At 41.9% G+C, this 22,765-nt stretch overlaps 1 protein-coding gene across 1 annotated transcript in view; it reads right to left on the reverse strand.

Moving 5' to 3' along the window:
• ELL2 (elongation factor for RNA polymerase II 2) overlaps positions 1-21,888 on the reverse strand; it is a 75,150-nt gene extending 53,262 nt beyond the window's left edge. The window contains exons 1-2 of the mRNA XM_060093173.1: positions 21,606-21,888; positions 1,309-1,356 (exon numbers count right to left, since the gene is read on the reverse strand). Of these exons, the coding sequence (XP_059949156.1) occupies positions 1,309-1,356; positions 21,606-21,752 (195 nt within the window). The 5' untranslated portion in view covers positions 21,753-21,888. The remainder of the gene's footprint in view (positions 1-1,308; positions 1,357-21,605) is intronic.
• Between the last annotated feature and the right edge of the window lie 877 nt (positions 21,889-22,765).

Consider the following 22,765-nt stretch of genomic DNA (forward strand, 5'->3'; position numbering starts at 1 on the left):
AACCCTACTCTTCTCCCCTGGGTACTGCCCTCTCTTCCCAGATAACCCTTTACTGAAATGGGTAGCCCTGCTGAGCTCAAGAAGTCAGGCCTGCCTCTCGAACATCCCTTCAGATATTGTTGATGCCATTAAAATCTGTAAGAAAATTCAAGAAGCCTCAAGTAAACAACCAACACTAATACCTCAAAAATAGTATCAGCATGTGCTAGAGACTACCTAAAAAGCTATGAAACAAAATTCAGAAGAATGCTTGTTCCATTTAGGATCCCATTCATGAACACTCAGTTACTGGGGAGAGAAAAAAAAGGACTTCATTGTAAAGCTATCAAGAAGCAAACCTCTGACATCCACACACAAACATCTCCTTCAAGTTAGCATTCCACAAGATTTAGAAGTACTCTTAGTTGGTGTTGAATGATACAATTAATCTCTTGACTCTTGAAATGTTTTCAAGTTATAAAGTTTAGAAAGACTGTATTTATTCACATTGAATTTTTACATTTTGTGACATAAACAAAAATTCACAAGTGTATAGATTTATAATAAATAGGAATATGATCTTCCCCCCTCAGGTTGCCTTTTCTCTAGAGCTCTAAAATCCATTTACAGATATTCCAAATCTCCATACTGTAGACAGTATATAGAGACAAATTCAGAAATGCATATTAATTTAAATGAAGGAATGATTGAGTCTATTTATTTTATTAATGTTAAATAGTAATAGTAATAATTATGAAATAATATTGACACTACTCCTGTAAAGTTTATCTATTACAAATACAAAATTCATAGGTGCATTTTATTAGGAGTTATCATTTATTATACTTTTAAATCCAGCAATAAAATAGACAATACTTTGTTTATTCTGTGTACTAGAAAAATTCAGTTTTCTATATATACATTTCATTTCCTAGTATTAAAGTCCATAGACAGCAAAAGTTTGTTAATATTAACAACAATCACATAATCATAACTTGCCTGAAATTAATAATTCTTTATGGTTACTTAATTGTGGTAAACAAAATATAATCTCATAATACTATGATGTATGTTACACTTCAATAGAAAGGTTAAAAAATCAATTATCTATGACTTGGAAAAAAACTACTCTCAATATCTATACCTGAATTACTTAACTAAATCAAGAAGATAATTCAAGTCTTAAAGGTGTCATAAATTTACATTTAGTCACAAAGTTCACAAAATATGAGTGACATTATATTAAGAGGCACAGATGAAAACAAATTTTAAGACGTAAATATAATAATGTGTAAGATTAGATTTTCTTGCCAAAACAAGAGTACTCACCCCTTGGAGCCCTTGGAACTGAATTGAAGGTCGAAAAGGAATTAAATTCTATTAAAAGAAACATAAGAAACAAACACGTCAACCTTGGTTACTGGGACACGGAACTAAATGATTAAACTCTAAACCTATGCACTTGGTCAGTGCTATAGTCTGTGAAAACCTTTTCATTACATACTTAGGTTTATATGTCATTATATTAAGATGCCTTGATAAATGATACTGCACTACTGACATTTCTCTGAATACACAACCGAAGGTATCTTTTGGCAGTGTAGCTAATCACGTTTTTGAAAATGACTGACATTATTTGGCAAAAAATGATTAGTGTACTAATTCAATTTTACATGAAAAAGTATTATTGCTTAGTTTCTTGATATGTTTTTTAAAAAGGTAGGGGAAAGCAAGAGATAGTCAAAGAAACTTTGCAAAACTCTTAAGAGGACGCTAGAAATATAAAATTAAAATATTTGAGAATGAACTGTGGTTTCCATTTTCTCACATTTTACCAGAGATTAGTTTTTAGTTGAGGGTCAAACAGGTTACCAATCTTCTCACAAGCTTCTCACCAGGAGAATATAATTTCTAGAACAATGTTTTGTTTTATTACGAGCTTTGTCCTGTTCATAATTTTTATATTTTCTCATACAGTTGTGTATTTATTTATTTATTTATCTTTATTTATTTATTTTTTTTTGCGGTACGCGGGCCTCTCATTCTTGTGGCCTCTCCCTTTGCGGAGCACAGGCTCCGGACGCGCAGGCTCAGCGGCCATGGCTCACGGGCCCAGCCGCTCCGCGGCATGTGGGATCTTCCCGGACCGGGGCACGAACCCGTGTCCCCTGCATCGGCAGGTGGACTCTCAACCACTGCGCCACCAGGGAAACCCTCGAGTTGTGTATTTAGAACAAAAGCTGAAACTGTAAATATCTACCATAGTCTCAGGCATGATTTCCTGTACCCAAAGTCACCAGTATGGGGCTGGTTCACCACTATTGGAACGCTTTTCCAAACTGCTAACAGAAATTCATGGGGAAATCAGATTTGGGTAACATTTTAATAGTAACACATCAGCCTGTAAACTATTCTTCATACCCTCATATCCAAACCCAATGCACAAAAACAAAAGCAGTGGTTTCTGGTCTCAACTCTACCTTAAAGAAAAATACAGAGGCACCAATGTGCCCCTCCCTCAGCCACTGCACATTAACTACTACTTACTAGGTACTTCCCAAAACTTCTCTACAGATTTAAAAGTTTACTAATCAGGATTACAATAAACTAAAGAGAAATAAGGAAAGGATAAGTACTTTAAAAGACAGATCATCTGAATATAAAATCAAGTGGTAGCATTAACCATTCTATTATTATTTATAAAAATGGATAAACATCTTCTTGAAGAAAACATAATAGATACTATTACCATTGTTCTACCACCATAAAAAGATTATTTAACTTTAGACTTACCAGCAGAATCAAAGCACTACTGGGTGACAAAATTTATTTCTTGGTGTGGGAGAAGTAGGTAACAATTTTTCATAGTGATTCATTCTAATTCAGGGTGTTTTATGAAAATATAAAATATAGATTAACGCTAACTTGAATTTCCTTAGAGGGAGAAAACCTCACCCAAACCTACCTTCCATAGCTAAACCTCTACCTAAAGTAATGGTAGCTTGTGTGCAGAAACCCTGGGGAGGCCCGCTTTGTGTGTAAGTAGGTGGCACTACAATTTAGGTAAGACAGGTCGAGGTTCTAGCTTTCAGAATATTTCAATCAGCCCTGCCTCCTGCTCTCTCTTCAAATCACAAACACTGAACATCTCCTCTGAGGCTGGTTACGCTTTCCTCTCTGACTCCTTGCAGGCAGGTTATCTTCAGCTCACCACTGGAATTTGAACTTCTCTATCAAGTTCATCAATTCTTCTTGGCCAAACAAATGCTAACTTTCCTCAATTTTCAAATTGCTCACTTCTCCACTGGATGTCACTTGGAGACACCACTCCTGGCTCTTTGATCATGCCTTTCACTTTCCTCTTTCTAGATCCAGTCTCTCCTGGAGGCTCACCTTGCCTATTTGGTGATGACTCTGAATCTCTTCCCTATTCCTCAACTTGGCATCTCTCTGCAACTTGCAACTTATCACAGCCTTGGACATTTTGCATTAGAAACTCTCAATGACAGCAAAATTGGCAAACACTAAACCACCTCTGCCCCTCGCCAAACTGGCGCCCCTTTCCTACTTTCGGGCAAGGATGCTTCTATCTTTTTGGTTCTCCAGGCTCACAACCTTAAGTTTAACGCACAGCCTCTTCTCCCTCTCCCCTCACCACATTCTATTAGGCAATCGCACACTGCTAGAATCACAGAATTCCAGGTCCAGAGGTACTCCAGTTGGTGCCCAGCCCCACCCCCCACCCTTAACCACAATGGGCCATGTGTCCCATTAATAACTAAGCTAGGACCAGAATCTAGGACTCAATCTTCCTGTTTTGCCATACTGTTTTTCTTCTACTGTCTTGGGCTCCACACACATCTGTTACGGTAGATCCATGGGCACTTACTCCTTTATGCCAGTGAGTTCGCATTTTAGTTGGAGAACATTTGAAAACGATTAAATATTGTACTAGGCTAAGTACTGCTGGGAGGTGCAGTAAGGATTCTCACAAAGGAGAAAAGTATCGGTTAGAAGAGATACTAGAGAAGAGAAAAGGCTCATGGAAAAGATGGCTCTTGAGTAGCAATTTTGAAAAGACAAACTCCAGGGAGAGGGAGTGTCCAAAGCAAAAAAGCAAGGAGACAGGAGTGGGTACTGTGCAGGCAGACGGCAGGTCTTTTCGCACGTGAAACATAGCATAAAGGATGAGAATTGGACCTGGTGATCCCTGGCTAATCTCTCCTTGACCTCAAAATTTGTCTTCAGTTTTAGCTTCTACCCACTACAGAATAAATAGGACAGTAATTTAAATTTCAGACCTCATAATTTCTAAAGGTTCATCACCCTGTGAAATAACCCTATCCTAAACCCTTCCATTACCCCTTTAGGGATGGCCTTTAAGTCTTGTCTTTGACATGATAAACAATTGGAGGCTCTTCTGATTTTTGGAATAAGAAAGTAAGTTGCTGAAAGAATGAAGTGTTTCAGGGAAAGCAGCTCTTTCAGTCATGTGTAAGAAAGACAGACAGGGAGATCAATCGGGGCTAGGGAAAAGGATTAGACATCAGCTCCAGGGGATGTTTTATTTAGGAACACTCTGGTGATAAAGGCCTAAATTAGTATGGCTTCATCTGGAGCAAACAGGAGATGGTGGAACGAGCAGACCTTCCCAAGAAAGAATGATAAAATGTGATGAAAGCTTGAGTATCAGGTGTACACGCGCACATATGCACAAAAGAAGCAAAGGTGGCTCAGGGCTCTCAATCATCATCTGGGGCCAGTCTGCCCCAGGCTCCCTCATATTAAGCTTAGTCTCTACTTTGAAAGCTCCTAGCCTGTTTCAGGTCCCTATCACCAAGCAACTAGACAAAGGCCTTCCTCCCTTCCTTCAATTCCTTCCAAATGTTACTCATTCAAATAGCTAACAGAAGCTTTCTCAGATACCACCCTCAGCATGTCACATAGCCTGCAGTGGGTTCTATCAAAGCAAAACAAACTCCTCCACGTAGAAAGCAGACAGTCCAGCTACAGGACCAACCAATTTCATCTTCCACTTCCCAACTGTGGCTCAGCAGTATTAACCTTTTTCAGTCTGTTTGTTTTGTAAACAATTTCCTCTCTATTTCTACCTCCTATCTATCTGTTCTTTCAACCTGGCATACCTTCCCAAACACTATTTTGCCAATCCATACTAATCACTTAACATTCAAGCTTAAGATTAATTTCCTCAGCTAGGCCTTGTTTTAGATAAATCAGAAATCAAAGACTCAATGAGTTTAAGGACCCATTGCAGGTAAATGTGAAAGAGACTGGGTGTAAAGCAACAGGGCAGTGGCGAGCACCTGGGGAATGAACGCCCAACTGAGAAAGGACTCAAATTTTAAAATGTTAAACCTTTTTCTCACCAAACAAAACACTGCTGCCACCATTTTGCTAACTCTGAACTATGCCCACTTTAGCTACCATTAGCTATTGTTTTTTTCCAGATGCCTGTGTCTATTGTACCACTACACTGGGGGTGTATTTTTTTCATAGGTTTTCTTACTCCTAGTTGTTATGATACAAAAGAGTCTAACACATATTTAACTTACAAGTATTTATCTACATTATGATAAAAAAGTATTATAAAATCACTTTGGCTATGTCCTCTTTATATATGCGGTATACAACTATACGCATTATATACTTTATAGATTACTAGTCTGGGTTGTATAGACAAAACAATACCACTATGCTTTACATCAACTTAGGGATTCTCAAGAGTAATTTTTTTTAAAAAATAAATTTATTTCTTTATTTTTGGCTGCATGGGGTCTTCGTTGCTGCACGCAGGCTTTTTCTAGTTGCGGTGAGCAGGGGTTACTCTTCATTGCGGTGCGCGGGCTTCTCATTGCGGTGGCTTCACTTGTTGCGGAGCACAGGCTCTAGGCATGCGGGCTTCAGTAGTTGTGGCTCGTGGGCTCTATCCAATCTTTTGCCTCATGACCTGAATTTAGGACCTAACCTCCTGATATGCTTAGAGTTCTATCTGTATTGCTTGCTTCCTCAACAAAAATTATAACTTGTTTTTGTTTACATAGTTTTGTAATGTACAGAGTATTTTTATATCCATAGTCTCAAGTGAGACCTCCTAAAACCAGCCGTGGGTGGTAGGAAGACACCATCATCCCCCATTTCAGAGGGAGATAAACGAGTCTCCAACAGGCAAAGTTCATTGCTCAGAATCACCAAGCTAGTGGTTAGCAGAGTTGGACCTCAAATCCAGACTTCTGAATTTCAAATACAGTACCCTTTCCTTATCTTGCCTCTGTAACAGGTTACCTCCTAGGGCTGAACATGAAAAGCACTTAAATGCTCATTCAATTCTTCTGGCATTTTGTTTCCAAAGAAAATGAATTTTATAAAATCATTATAATTTCCAAGGTTCAGCTTCTGATAAATAAAAACTAAAAAAACAACAGTTTTTTTTTCTGTAAGGACCATGTAGAGTAAAGGAACATATATAAATATTTGTGTTAACATTCTTCATTAAAAAAACAAAACCCTCATCTATGGAGTAGTTGTGGGTGCTTATCCAAACAGGATAAACTAGGATTACTGTTGCTGAAAAACTTTAAGATATCTAACAACCTAGAAGAGAAAAGTACATATGAGAACCTCAAATCCTTTATTGATTTTAATCCCAATTTTAGACAAGAAGATGTTAGGTACTATGCTACAGTTCTTGAACGTTTTAAAAAATGCAGCAAGAGAGCCAGCTAGAACGCTATACCACTTTTTATGCTTCTGACGACTGTGTTAATGGGAAAGGTACCCGGAATAAGTTGTAAAAGTCAATACCAGGACTTACCTGGTAGTCCAGTGGTAAAGAATCCACCTTACAATGCAGGGGACGTGGGTTCGATCCCTGGTCAGGGAACTAAGATCCCACATGCTGTGGGGCAAGTAAGCCCAAGCGCCACAACTACTGAGCTCACGCACCTCAACTAGAGCCCTCGCCTCAAACTATAGAGCCCATGTGCCCTGGAGCCTGCGTGCCACAACTAGAGAAGAGAAAACCCGCAGGCCACAACTAGAGAGAAGACCGAGTGCCACAGTAAAGATCCCGCGCACCACAACGAAAGATTCCGCATGCAGCAACTGAGACCCAACGCAGCCAAAAATAAATAAATAATAAATAAATCTTTTTTAAAAATTGAACATTTAAAAAAAAATAAATAAAAGTCAATACCACTATAAGCAAATGTCTCAAGCACGTTAGTTTTTCACCTAAATGTTTTTTAGTCTAAGTTTAACTGCACAAACATAACCTCAACTCATTGTATATTTTTTAATGTGATCCAGTTTTACAAGATAATGTAATTACAGGTGGCCAAATATGATAGGCATGTTTTAGAATAATGTTTAACTTACTAAGTACAGTTCCATTACAAATGGAATTTCAATAGGACTTCAACTTTTGATTTTTAGCTTTAATTAAATATTTGCACCAACTAGCTATTTTGAAAATCAAGTAACTCTAGGGTTTAACTGACTAGTACTTGAGCTATAAATAAGATAGTGATCTAGTATCTTCATCCATCCAAGAAACAATGCAGACTGGAACTGGCTAGGGAAACCGTTTTGAGAAATGCTTCAACAAGGTGATGTTTTATAGTCAAAAGATTCTGTTAAACTCTTGGTTGGTTCACTGATTTTAGATTTCCTTGAATTAACCCTCTGTATTTCTCAGAGAATGTAGGGCATTCTTAAGCTTAGAATAAAGGTGTAGACAATACTAAAATGCTCAAAAGTTTAGTTCTTGACATCTGCCACTATAATAAGCCAATTCTACTGCAATAAAAACTGCTCTATGGGCTTCCCGGTGGCGCAGTGGTTGAGAGTCCGCCTGCCGATGCAGGGGACACGGGTTTGTGCCCTCGTCCGGGATGATCCCACATGCCGCGGAGCGGCTGGGCCCGTGAGCCATGGCCGCTGGGCCTGCGCGTCCGGAGCCTGTGCTCCGCAGCGGGAGAGGCCACAGCAGTGAGAGGCCCGCGTACCGCAAAAAAACCCCAAAACTAACAAACACAAAAACCTGCTCTATGACCAAAGAAATCTATGTCCACTTATTTCCAGGGACTATGTCTTGCAATATATAAGGACTATAAAAGTAATATGTAATTTACTAAGTAATTTTACTAAGTAATTTTAATTGTGCTGAGTAATATTAATTTCTGACACGATTCTTTTAGGGTAGGAGGGAAGAAGCAAAGCTCAGGTTTCTTTGGGGATAAATAAAAGAGAGTTACTTATCCTATAAAAGTTGTTATAACCATCTCTTGATTATTTACATATTGTTTATCCATCCAAATTAAACCTATGGTTACTTTTATTCTATCAACCACTATTGGTTTTGTCAACATACAACCATAAGAAATAGCATTCGTTCTAGAAAAGAGTGATTTCTCTAAGAAACACATTAAAGAGATCTTTCTAATTTTATTCTCTAAGGTTAGAGATGTACTTGAAATACCTTCAGCTTCCCTTCTGAACCCATCATGGAGCTTTGACTCAACTTAAGGTGAACTCTTGAATTATTTAAAATTAACCAATAGGTATTTATTAAATACTTCATATTTTATTTGCGTACCTAAGCTGCATTATAAGTCAAGCTAAAGACAGTGCAAAAAGGGCTTCCCTGGTGTGGCACAGTGGTTAAGAATCCGCCTGCCAATGCAGGAGACATGGGTTCAAGCCCTGGTCCGGGAAGATTCCCACATGCCACAGAGCAACTAAGCCTGTGCACCACAACTACTAAGCCCGCGTGCCACAACTATTGAAGGCCACATGCCTAGAGCCTGTGCTCCTCGACAAGATAAGCCACCACCATGAGAAGCCCGCGCACCTCAATGAAGAGCAGCTCCCGCTCGCCGCAACTAGAGAAAGCCCACATGCAGCAGTGAAGACCCAAGGCAGCCAAAAATAAAATAAAATTAATTTAAAAAAAGAATATTTAAAGATAGTGCAAAAAAAAATTCCGAAGTCAAATATAATTTTGGAACTTTATGTCAAAACCAGAAAACTCTATAAATGGTGATGGGTCAGTTGACTGCTTTAAGTGAGATTATTTTAGGAAATGGTTAAAGCCACCTAGTTACTATTTACTGAGCACTTAAAATGTGTCAGGCCAGTGTAATCACTTTTACTATCACCTGTGGGAATTCTCAGAACACCCTTGTGGAGTAGATACTATTATTTCCACAGGATTCCACAGGTAAATCCTGTGAAATCACATAAGGTTACACAGCTAATAAGTGACCTGGAGCTCAAACCCTGGCCTGTCTCCCTTTAAGAACTAAGCCCTCTACACAGCTAGCCTCTCCTGCTACTTCTTAACAACAGTTATATAAATGTGAAATATCTGAATGCTACAGAATTAAGAACTGATAAGAATCAATAGCTCTTTGGGGATCACTTTTTTGGTTTTGCACTACAACTTAAGGAAAATATCAGGCACTTGAATTTCTTTTCACTTACGCAAGTAAATAGTAAAAAGTATTTATGACTTATCCTGGGATACAATTTAAGATAGATCTTTCTTTCCTAAAAGAGGTACTATACCATTTAAAGAACTGTGGTTATAATTCTTGCCCCACTTTTTTTTTTTTTTTTTTTTTTTTTTTTTTTGCGGTATGCGGGCTTCTCACTGTTGTGGCCTCTCCCGTTGCGGAGCACAGGCTCCAGATGTGCAGGCTCAGTGGCCATGGCTCACGGGCCCAGCCGCTCCGCGGCATGTGGGATCTTCCCAGACTGGGGAACCCATGTCCCCTGCATTGGCAGGTGGACTCTCAACCACTGCGCCACCAGGGAAGCCCCTGGTTATAATTCTTTTATTTAAGAAGTCATTTAATTCTGCTCTTTAAAATATCATCTGATAGAGAAACCAAAGACTATCCAATAATTATATTTTAACCACGGTAATAAAAATAAAATCTAAGCAGGGAAAGAAGAGGAAAAAAAAAAAAGATGGGAGTATAAGTAGACAGTAGCACAGGAAATCAGTTAATCCTGAAATCAAATATACCCAGCTCTCGTCAAAAGCTGGTAATATGTTTAGAATGATAGTATGAATGTGAAATTTTGAGGTAATCCAAAGATACCTTAGTAAACGGTATCTCCTTCTTTGCCCCATTCTTTTATTAGATGCTCCCCCACCCCCCGGGGGAGAGAGAGGGAGTCATTAAGTTTCACAAAATCTAGTATTTTGCTTTGTCAGTCAATCCAACCTTACACATCGCAGAAACTCCTTCTCTGCAGATTTGGAAGAACCAGATTAAAGAGCATTTGGAATAAAGAATAATTTCTTTCTAGCCTTTACAGCATAGAAAAGAATGAAATATAAAGGAGATTCTTGAAACAGTAGGGAGAAGTCAAAAATCTAATTTATTTAACACAGTCCTTGTTTTTAAAGATAGTTTCTGGAAAACTGTAGCTATCTGATGCAGGCCAAATTTAAAAAAATTATTATTGTCTTAAACGTTACTATTTCATACAACTCTTTAAAGGAATATGGAAGGCAAAAATCCAAACTGAACAACCACCTAAAAAGTTAGTTACTGTGAACAAGCCCTTATAACAATATTTGAAGCATAATATCCCATCATTTTTTTCTAAGAGAGTGCTTAATGTGGACTTTATAATTGTGTAATTAGCTTACATGTCAAATCTGATTATAAATACAAATGAAGATTTGTTCTTTGGGATCATGATCTCTAGTAAAGTATAAGGAGAAACAGTAAAATAAACTTGGATTGGAAGATGGGTATTATTTTTAAAATAGTAGAAATTTGTAAAATGAAGCATCTACAACAAAGGGAGCCATTAGAAGGCTTGAAACTTGGAAACTACATGATCATACACACTTAGTGTTTTAAAAAGATCGCTTTGGCTGCTGTGTGGAGAATGGACTATTGGGGGAAGAGTGCAAGCCTGGAGGCTAGATGGAAGTCCATGGCAGTGGTCCTCAAGAGAGATAATGGTGGCTGGGACTGGAGTGGTGGTGATGGATGAAGTTAGATTTCAGATTTTTGAAGAATGACAGAACTTGCTGATAGATCAACTAAGTCAAGAAAAGAGGAGATAAATCAAGGAATACTAGCCAATTACTAGTCAACTGGTGATGAGTACTGCCACTTACTGAAATGGGCAACACTCATGAAGATGTAGGTTTGAAGGGTGAAATCAAGAGTTGTGCTTGGCAAAAATAAACTCAAAATGGATTAAAGACTTAAATGCAAGGCCAGACATTATAAAACTCTTAGAGGAAAACATAGGCAGAACACTCTGTGACATAAATCACAGCAAGATCCTTTTTGACCCACCTCCTAGAGAAATGAAAATAAAAACAAAAATAAACAAATGGGACCTAATGAAACTTCAAAGCTTTTGCACAGCAAAGGAAAACATAAACAAGATGAAAAGACAACCCTCAGAATGAGAGAAAATATTTGTAAATGAAGCAACTGACAAAGGATTAATCTCCAAAATTTACAAGCAGCTCATGAAACTCAATATCAAAAAAACAAACAACCCAATCCAAAAATGGGCAGAAGACCTAAATAGACATTTCTCCAAAGAAGATATACAGATTGCCAACAAACACATGAAAGGATGCTCAACCTCACCAATCATTAGAGAAATGCAAATCAAAACTCCAATGAGGTACCACCTCACACCAGTCTGAATGGCCGTCATCAAAAACTCTACAAACAGGGCTTCCCTGGTGGCGCAGTGGTTGAGAGTCCGCCTGCCGATGCAGGGGACACGGGTTCGTGCCCCGGTCTGGGAGGATCCCGCATGCCGCGGAGCGGCTGGGCCCGTGAGCCACGGCCGCTGAGCCTGTGCGTCCGGAGCCTGTGCTCTGCAGGGGGAGAGGCCACAACAGTGAGAGGCCCGCGTAACAAAAAAAAAAAAAAAAAAAAAAAAATCTACAAACAACAAATGCTGCAGAGGGTATGGAGAAAAGGGAACCCTCTTGCACTGTTGGTGGGAATGTAAATTGATACAGCCATTATGGAGAACAGTATGGATGTTCGTTAAAAAACTAAAAATAGAACTACCATATGACCCAGCAATCCCACTACTGGGCATATACCCTGAGAAAACCATAATTCAAAAAGAGTCATGTACCACAATGTTCATTGCAGCACTATTTACAATAGCCAGGACATGGAAGCAACCTAAGTGTCCATCGACAGATGAATGCATAAAGAACATGTGGTACATATATACAATGGAATATTACTCAGCCATAAAAAGAAACAAAATTGAGTTATTTGTAGTGAGGTGGATGGACCTAGAGACTCTCATACAGAGTGAAGTAAGTCAAAGAGAAAAACAAATACCGTATGCTAACACATATATATGGAATCTAAAAAAAGGTCTGAAGAACCTAGGGGCAGGACAGGAATAAAGACGCAGATGTAGAGAATGGACTTGAGGACACGGGGAGGGGGAAGAGTAAGCTGGGATGAAGTGAGAGAGTGGCATGGACATATATACACTACCAAATGTAAAATAGATAGCTAGTGGGAAGCAGCCACATAACACAGGGAGATCAGCTAGGTGCTCTGTGACCACTTAGAGGGGTGGGATGGGGGGAGGGTGAGAGGGAGACGCAAGAGGGAGGAGATATGGGGATATTTGTATATGCATAGCTGATTCACTTTGTTATAAAGCAGAAACTAACACACCATTATAAAGCAATTATACTCCAATAAAGATGTTTAAAAAAAAAGGAATTGTGTTTGGGTCTGTTAAATTTAGATAACCTATTAAACTTTGATAAAGAGATCAGGTGTTGAAAATTAGTGCCTGGAAATGGAGGAAGGTCAGAGCTGGAGATAAATATTTGGAGGTCATTAACATATAGATGACATTTAAATCCATAGGACTAGATGAGCTCACCTAGGGAAGTGAATAGATAAAGAGAAGGGAACTGGGATCTCCAACTTTCAGAGGCCAGTTAAGCAGTGGATAATCAGCAGAGGAGACTGAGAAAGAATGGCCAGGGAAATGGGAGGAAAATCAGGAAAGTGTTTCTAACAGGAAGGAGTAGTCAAATGGATGGCATGATGCTGAGGTCAGGTAAGACAGGAACAGAGAGATAACCACTAGATTTGACAACAAGGGACCTAGTCAGGTGCAATCTCAGGGATGTGATGGACACAACCCAGCTGGAGTGGGCTGAGCAGAGGATGGGAGATGAAAAAGCAGACACTATTTCTCAGACATATCCTCAAACATAATCCTCTCTTTAGGTGTCCCCTTGCACAGAGACTTTATTGTATGTATGTATGTATGTATGTATGTATGTATGTATGTATGATGTCTGCTTGTTTCTACTAAGGCATGAGCACTTTCTGGACCATCCTGACTTATTCAACTTTATATATCCAGTGCCTAGTACTATGCCTGGCACATATCAGAAGATAAATAAACATTGGCTAAATGAACAAATGCATATTTGACAGTTATAGTTATAATTCCTGTTCCTACCTCTTCGTCTTTTATTAAAGAAAAAACATCTCAAGACACTCAACTGAGTTTTTACCACATGGATGTGTTTTCTGGCTATCTGAGGCATCATGGTTTCCAACAATGAAAACCAAAAGCCATGATACTAAGTAAATGTCTTTTAAAAATCTGCTAACACGTAAATTTACAATTAAGCATATTTAGATCCTAAAGTATCTCAAAGAATCTTATTAGAAAGTTCATGCCTGGCTCCACCCTTGAACAAGCTCACTCTTCATGGGAAAAGTCTTCTAGCCAAGGTTATCTCCATGGACCATGAACCAAGTGCCCATAACCAGTCCATAACAATGTATATGTATAACAGAAGTTTCATGTACTCATGATTATTTTTTGGTTTGTTTTTCACAAACTGTCAAACAAAAAAAAAGAGAATCAAAACACCAAAACAGAAATGAAAGTAATCTGGAAGTGAAAACACTGACCCTTGCAAGGCCTTTAGGAATCAATTAAAAATGATGCTTGAAATGTAAATCCAGGCACATTGTAGAGAGTTACTTAATGTTTCAATAATCACTTGGGACAGAAACCATGGAAAGTCTGATCTTCACGTTAAAATCAAATTCAATTTTCATATTATCTGTACTCTATGACAGTCTTAAGTGCAATTTATAGAGAACGTTATTGGATAAAGGAAGCCGATAAAAATCCGAGCAAAATTTGAAAATCCCTGTTTAAAACCAAAATTTCTTCCACCTAATAATTTCAACTTCACCCAAAACATTACCAATCCCCAAAATTTCCATCCAAATGGAAAAGTTTGAGACATGTAAATAATATGGCATTGTTCTAGTCTAGCCTCAGACCCAAATATACTTCTCAAATATAAAACATCTAATCAAACCTAAGTCTCATCACCAAACAACAGGCTGAGTGAACGTCCACTAAAATGGTACTTTATCTCCCCCACCCCACCCTCCCAACAGCTTCTGATTTCCCTTTTTTTACTAAGGGTACCCCTCCTAGTGCTGATGGCTAGAAATTTCCATTTAACCCTGTTCCTTTAAAATCTGTTATTGAATTCTATAGATTCTATTCATCTGTAATGTCTTGTCTCTCACTAGCATCCTAGTTTAGATCCCACTCATCTCTGACCTGGACCACATACTTCCTCCTAACTTGTCTACTGCCTTCCAGATTCATCTTATACTCATCATGCACACTGAGGCCAGTATAATCCTAAAGCATTAGCTCAAATCACCTTAAATTTCTACTGTCTCTCCAGTTTTGAAAGAATAAACTCCAACCTGCTCCAGTCTCCCTTTCCTCTCTTAAATCCAACTATATTTTCTCCTACACTCGAGGTTAAGTGGAACAAGGGTCTTCCTTGCTATTCTCAAAGCCTGCCTTAGCTTTTCTACTGTTGTCCTTTCCTTTCCTGTGCCATTCCTTCTGCTGGAGATGTGATTCCCCCCATCTAGTCTCTGCCTGTTAAAATCCTAAGACCCAAAGATGTTTTTTAGACCAATAACATATAGGATCCCCAACAAGAAAGAAACTTATGGGGCTTCCCGGGTGGCGCAGTGGTTGAGAGTCCGCCTGCCGATGCAGGGGACACGGGTTCGTGCCCCAGTCCGGGAAGATCCCACATGCTGCGGAGCGGCTGGGCCCGTGAGCCATGGCCGCTGGGCCTGCGCGTCCGGAGCCTGTGCTCCGCAACGGGAGAGGCCACAACAGTGAGAGGCCCGCGTACCGCAAAAACAAAAACAAAAAAAAAAAAAAAAAGAAAGAAAGAAACTTATGCTCTTTGTCTAACAACCGAGTTATTATTCAACTAGTAGCAAATGCTCTGACTACTGAGTTCAATTCAACGTGCTAATTTGATTCATGAATCTTTTGGAGCATATAGTCTAATTAATAAGATTCTCTCTTTTTATATCCTATATTAAACTGCTAGCCATGAGATTCCAGGTTTGGCTTTTGCTGGCAAAATATTAGTGGAAGCCCTTAAACCAGTTCTTCCTAAAGATTTAACGTGGCTCTAAAGAGCCATAATGCCACAACCAAAATAGATAGATAGGTAGATAAATTGAAAGGAAGGGAGGGAGGGAAAGAAAAGAAAGCAATTCTCCGTAAATCTGACCTGATTTATGCCATGTTTTTCAGCTTCAATTTGGCTGTAGAGACACAGTCATTAATTTACTGTATTCTACTCCAGACCTGCTTTTCTAGATTTTTGCATTAAGTCATGGGAAATGTCCTATGGAACTGAGGTATGCAGGAGAGTCAAATGTGCTGTGGTTATATACATGCTCTTTTCTTTATTCTAAAACTCAGCTCACCTTACATGAAGAAATGCCCATATCATCACATTTTAGGGACATCTTCTCAAATACTCCAAATACATTTGACCCAAACTGGCAAATAATTGGGCTGAACTCTGGTGCCACAGTCCTGAGCCTCTCTGTAGTCACTGCAAGTTGTTAAAAATGACCCAGCAGTGGTTCTCCTGAAATTCTCATTTTCCTCACTTTGCCGGCTTTATCACAAATTACCTAATAAGCGCTATGAGCACAGCTTCCATAGTTTTTCACAAGTGCAAATGGAGGAAATGGAAAGGTTGGATCTGGTGACTGTCCTTGATAAGCTTTCCTGTAAATCATTCCGAGAATTTTACACCCCTTTCCTTTTAAATTCTTTTCTTGAACATGTTCCAATCCTTCACATATGTTCTTTCTTTCTCCTCTCAGTTCTGGTGCCAAGGTTCCCTGTCTATCTCTTTGGGCAATCTGGCTACTGCTTTTCACTAGGAGGAGCACCCTTCTTTGCACTGAACACCTGATCAGCTGAAAAAACTTTTCAAACACTTATTGCAAAATGGGGCACAAACTTGACTTTACTTGATAAAAAGCATTTTAATATCAAGTTCAGCCTGAAGATGGGTCTAAGTTAAAGTCAGTAAGATTAACTTATTTTAATTAAAACCGGCTATATTTAAAAACTGCAACAAAAGGAATCTGCTAAGGCAAACCTCATTGTTTTACTTAGTAAACATGTCAGCAGCAGCGGCAGCTCTCTGCTGGCAGGTCTGGATGCTTGAGTGGTGCCTTAAGGAGAACAGGGTCTTCTGTATTTGTAAAAGCAGATTATTGAACACACATGTACACACTCAAAATTGTTTGAGGGCAGGCACAAAAAGGAAGAGATAGGAAAAAGTAAGGTATGAGTCTTTTTGTGCCTTAAACCACAATGAATCAAATGCCGATACGTTCACGAGGTAAAAAGATAGGAAAGGAGAGGATATCTCCTACTCCATGACCTGTGGGATCAGTGATTTTCTAAGATCATGGAACACATTAAAGGGAGCTATTGTGAAGGACAGTAACTTTAGAGGTTTAAATAAGACTTTATGCTTTGACTGGAAATAACAGTATCTAGTAATACTGAAAGAGACTGAATTCCTCATGCAAAATTAAACGTAAGTATATTTGTACAAATTTTCAAAACACTATCATTTTCCTAGAAGACACTAATCAAAGCAGGGAAATTTAAAGCCAATAATTGGAGTTGGCAAGAGAATGTGTTAACAGAATCCTTCTTAAAGTCATCTCCTTTCTCATCTTCAGGCATAGAGAATGAATGGCCCCTGCTTCCAGATGCATCTATGCAAGACTTTTTATGTAATAGTTGGATAAACATGACAGTATTATTTGAGCCACCACCTTTGAAACTTTGAGTAAACATTAAAAAAAAATCAACAGGCTCAGCAATAAGAGAATCTGAAAACAAAATTTTTATAAGATTTTTGTTACTACCAAATGAGTTACTCAAATGTCAAAATAAAGCCAGCTACAAATTACTGAAGGAATTGGCTAAAATAAATTTGAGAATTTTGAGGTTTAATTTGAAATAGTTTTAGGATACATTTGGGAGAGATATGTAATTACAGTAACATATGTTCATTTAAAATATGTGAGGCTTATATAGACCATAAATTCAGACATCAGTTTAGAATGACTATAAAGTTGTAATACGTGATTTTTATTTAGTAACTTGCACCTTCATTCAAAATAACTTATCTATAGGAAAAAAAAAGTAGTTTTGCAATATATACTAAATACCTGTATAAGTATTCTGAGTTCATTCTGCAAACCATGAAAATAACTTTCCAGTTAACACTTTTTTATATATAATCAACTTGAAACTGTCTCTGTATTCAAACTGAGTGGAAAACAACTTTTAGGAGATATTTACTCCAACTATAACTCCCATTCCTGGAATCACAGTGTCTCTATCCCGCACCCCAGTCTGTTTAAAAGGTTCCCAAGTTAGCTTTCCTCATTTCTTCTCTAAAAATAGAAAACTTGAGTAATGAAGGTCAATTAGGTTCGTTTGTCTTTCGAAACAGTGAGGAATTGTTTCTAATTAAAAGATTCTGTTTCCACGAACTCTAATAAGTTCAGATACTTGCTCAATTATATCTAAAGAACATCTGTATTTAGCCTAAGTCATAGTTTCCTAAAATTCTTAAATTTACCTCCCTGAAGTCTTATGTCAAGTGGATTAATTTAGGAGAGTAAATCCAATGGACAAAATAATCTGGATAAAAATAACTCTCTGATGCTTAATTTAGGAAATTAACCTGTTGAAATTTCTGGCTCTTAGAAAGTCATCAGAAGAGGAGGCATAACAGTCATAACATTGCATGGGCCAAAGCCACTTGGAGGCCACTTGTCAAGCATCAAGCACCTTCCTATCTAAGCACAGGAGTGGTAGGGGCAGTTTTATATGAGAAGTTAAAGCCATCATGCCCCCATCCCCAGGAGAGAATAGAAACTTCTCCCTGACTAGTCAATGCATTCCAACATTTTTCCAAACGCAGCTACAATTTAAAGTTAGGAGCCCTAATTTGATAAGGGTGGAAAGCGAAAGCGTAAAAGACCAAGTATGTATCCTTCTACTGGAGGATAAAAGCTCGGCCATATGCCCACTGCTGGCAACTTTACTGTGTTGATGGGGGAGCCCTGGTCTGGCCCTAGTCAGGTGGGACACTGAGGACACATTGTGGGAGACTTGGCTGAACACACCAGAGGTTACTGTAGTAAGTTCCAACAGTACCTCATTTCTTTTTCTTCTGTCTCTTCCCACTTTTCAGCTGTCTGAAGTTAACAGTCTCACCCCAAATCCTGCTTTTCTAAGCCCCTTAAGAAGTGTTTCTGTGGCCAAAGTGACAGTGAGGCCTGGGGACAGGAACTGGTTAAGTCAGAAACAAGGCAGTGTCCAACTTCAACGGCCAAGTCAGCTTATTTCTTCCTCCTCTCCCTGCATAGTACTGCTTCTACTACCAACTTTTAGAAGAAAAGGAATCCACGGACTGTCTCAATCTACCTGGGTCCAACTCAGAAGGGCAGAGGGAGTTGGAAAAGTCTTCTCCCTTTCCCTTCTCTGCCTCTGTACTGATTGACTAGATACATTAATTTGCATGCACAGAGATGGAAACAGATGGTAATGATATTAATAGGCAATAGAAGTAGTCAGGAGCAAGGAAAGCCATTGACTTTGGTACCTTTGACTGTAAAAATAAATAAATAACTTAAAAAAAATGAAGAACTAAGTGGTGGGTTGGACGAGGAAGAATTTTTGATCTGCTGTTTCTTAAGACAGTGGGGCTTTTAGAATCCAAGCATTCCAACTTTAATCCCAAGCACATACACACTAAGGTGCAGGAGGCAGAAATGAAGGGAGAAAAATAAACAGCATTCTCAGTGAGCACTGGGGGCTTCTCTGTCACCTCTCTCTCCCTGGGTACCGTCCCCTCCCTGTGCGGGCCTCCTCACCCACCTCTTCCGGGTCAGTGTCTGTCAATCTTGTTGTGATCAGCTGTACAGTTCGCCAGTTGTCCCCCCAAGGTGGCTGGCTGACCTACTGTCCCCAGAGATGCCTCTCCCCACCCCTGTGTGTCAGTCTTTATCTGCTCCCTGGGTCCGTTTCTGACTGGAGGTTGGCCTCCTCCTTGCTGGCTTCTTCCTCTCTGGTGTTTTTCTCTTTACATACCCTGACCTACCTTCTTCCCACTGTCATTCCTTCCCACACCCTCCTCTTGGAACAGGCAAGCTTATCTCTCCATCTTGCAGGGCTGAGTTTCTCTCCAGTGTCTGCCCCTGTGTCCCTCTGCCTGCCTATCTGGCTTCCCCCAGATGGGCCTCCCACTCCATGCTGGTGCTGGTCTCTTCCCTGCAGATGAACCTGTCTGGGAGTAGCTACTGACACATGCAGTTTTTATTTCTTGTATTTCCTTGCATTCCTATCGCTGCATGACTTCCCAGTCATACATGAGACCTTTTTCCCCTGAGACTTCATGGTGTGTAGGAAAAGTATCTTTCTCCCTGTGCATGCACTCCTCCCTCCACCCCCGAGTCTCAGTGTTTTTGGCCTATGCTTCTCTGGTGGGTAACTCATATGCCCTGGAATGTACATCCATGTGTCCACTCAGTTCTGTGAGTGCCATCCTGAGGGCATGCTCATTTCTGAGTCTCTCCTGCTGTTTACATGTACACTATCATGTGAGCTCATGTACTCCTCAACCTGTGCACAACTGTGTGCCTCCTCCTGTGTGCATGCTTATGTAGGGGCCCCCTGAAGGTAAGTCTCCCTTGGCCCAGGTTCACACCTCTCCTGCAGTTTTGCCTCCAACTCTGGGCCTTCCTTCCAAGCATTTAAAGGGCCTGGCACTAGTGGGAGCTCAACAGATGTTAATTCCTTTCTCCACTTTTACCTGAATAACTATGAGCGTGTCCGGGTGTCCCTCTGGCCTTGCTTTATGAGATCAGTTAATCGGAGCGTGTTTGCTTGGCATGGACTCAGCTATTTGTCGGGATGCCCTGTGGGTTCTCTGCTGCACGGACGGTCTCTCTTCTAAGAGTGACTGTTACCGGTTCCTCATATGGTATATCCCTCCCCTTATGCGATGCGTCCACTCTGTCTCCCTCACCCATTCACAGTACTGCATCTCCATAAACGGCTTCCCCAGGCACTCCGGTTGCGGCGTTTCTTCGCTATGCCTCCCACTCTCTCCCTCACTTTTTTTTTTTTTAAACGTGAAAACGCATCCCTGGGTTTGTCCTCCAACTACCGAGTACGTGAGCCTTCGCTGTGCTCGAGTTGTGTGTGTCCATGGATCTCTCTCCGGGACGCGGTGCGGGGTGAGAAACCCGAGTCCGCCCGGGACGCAGTGTATCCCCGCCCCCGCCCCTCGATCCAAGTCTCCATGTCTGTGAATCCGCCTCAGACGCGAGCGACGCGTCTTTCGGGTATGAGGAGCCACGGAGACTCTCTCCTCAGTAACCGATGTCTCTGCTCCCGGGTGAGCGCTGGCTGTGTGTGGCTCCCGCTACGCGGTCTTGTGTCTCTGGGAACGAGAAGCGCCCGTATGCCCGAGTCTCTGGAAGTGTAAGGTGTGTCGCCCTCCTCCCTCATACGCGGAGCGTCTGTGCCTCAGCCTTTCCGAGTACACGGTGTGCCCCCCGCCCCGGTCCCATACGCTCAGCGCCTGTATCCCCAAGTTCTTGCGAGTACAATGTGTGTCCCACCTTCATACGCGGAGCGCCTGTGTCCCGGTCTCTGCTGGTCCGCGGCGGTACCCCCAAAACGCTGACGGTTAGTGCCCGCCGGTCCTCTCGGGTTCGTTACCCGGACGCTGCCCTCCGACCCCTCCCCACCCCCGACACGCCCTGGGCAGAAGAGCCATCTCACTCGTCTCCCTGTTGCCTTTCTCCCTCACTGGGACAGAAAAGGCTAGAAAACCCGGGCGCCGTCGGAAAGTCCCGCAGCGGCTGCGCAGCCGAGCCAGGGCTGCGGCTGCCTCGGCCCCGCCGCCAGGGGCCGCCCGCCCGCCCGCCTCCCAACGCCCAGGCGCCCAGCTGGCCCGGGACGGCGGCGTCAGCGACCCTGCCCGGCCCTGCCCGGCCCTGCCCGGCCCTGCCCAGCCCTGCCGCCGCGGGCGCTGACGGCAGCCTCGGCGAGCCCCTGCTCCACCGGCCCCGAGCCAAGTGCCGGGGGCAGGGAGAGGCGCGGCGGGGCGGCGCGGGACGCCCTCTTCCTTCCCGAGCCCGGTCAGCTGCCCAGCTCACCTCGTGGCTCTGGTAGGTCTCGAGCGCGCGGATCGCCGTCTCGGTGAGCTTCACATGCAGTACGGTGGTGTTGTCCTGTCCCAGCCTCCCGCACGACAGCCCATAGCGCTGCTCCTCCCGCAGGCCCGCCGCCCCCCCTGCCGCCATCTTAAACTCCCCGGGGTGCCGCCGCCGACGCCGCTCGGGCTCTAGCCTCCACTGCGGCCGCAGCTGCTCGGGCTTCTGCAGCCGCCGCCACAGCTACGGCCATCCCGCTGCTGACGTACTGTCATATACTGCGCGCAGCCAGACCTCGAGCTGCCACCGCCGCCACCCGCCCCACCCTCCGGCCTCGTGCCCCGCCCCGGGCTCGTCTCATTGGCCCCGGTCCCCTCAGAGCCGTCCTCATTGGCCGCCCTCCACTCTCACGGGGGCGGAGCCCAAAGTCGCTGGAGTTTGCTCCCGGGACGGGACGTCCGAGAGGTAGGAGGCTGACGTCGAGGTGACGCGCCAACTTAATCGTACCTGACGTCACGTCTGGTCGTCTTGGCCCACTGGCCGCTATTGGCCAGGCTCGTTTGGGGGATCCCCTGCTAATTGGGTGTCCAGATTGCCTGGTCTAGTTACCTGGGGTCGAAGCCCCGCCCCTTGGGGGTATAATAGTAGAGAGCCGGGAGTGTAGGGGAGAGTCTCTTCCTGCGCTGGTGGTCCTTGGAGAGGAGGATCCCCACCCCAATTGTGAGGCCAAGTAAGGACTTCGTCCCCCGACGGCTGCGTTAGTTTGTGGAGTAGGATGTGTGCGTGTGAAGGAGGTCGCTCTAGGCGGAGTCACTGGAGAGTCTCTCCTCAAAACTCATTGCTATTGCTGAGCGACCGAAATGGGGGAGGGTGCCCTTCTCCGTCATTTCACCCTAAATTTGAAATTAGTGAGTTGGCCCTTGGTTTTAAGAGTTTCTGCTAGATTGTGTGGAGCATCTTAAGTACAACACCATGCCTAAAGGTTAAATCCCTTTGGTGTGGTGGGCATATACTAAAGAAAACGGAATTTAAAGGGTTTTCCCACGCCATGCCCTGTTGTGATCCCAGAGAAACGGTATTCCGTTCCTTTGGAGTTCGCCATAGGAGCAGGGTTGTGCCTTTTAATGGGACTTGGAGCGGCAGTTAGGATTTTCCTTTCAAAG

The sequence above is a fragment of the Mesoplodon densirostris genome, chromosome 3 (assembly GCF_025265405.1).
Source record: "Mesoplodon densirostris isolate mMesDen1 chromosome 3, mMesDen1 primary haplotype, whole genome shotgun sequence".
Lineage (NCBI taxonomy): Eukaryota > Metazoa > Chordata > Mammalia > Artiodactyla > Ziphiidae > Mesoplodon > Mesoplodon densirostris.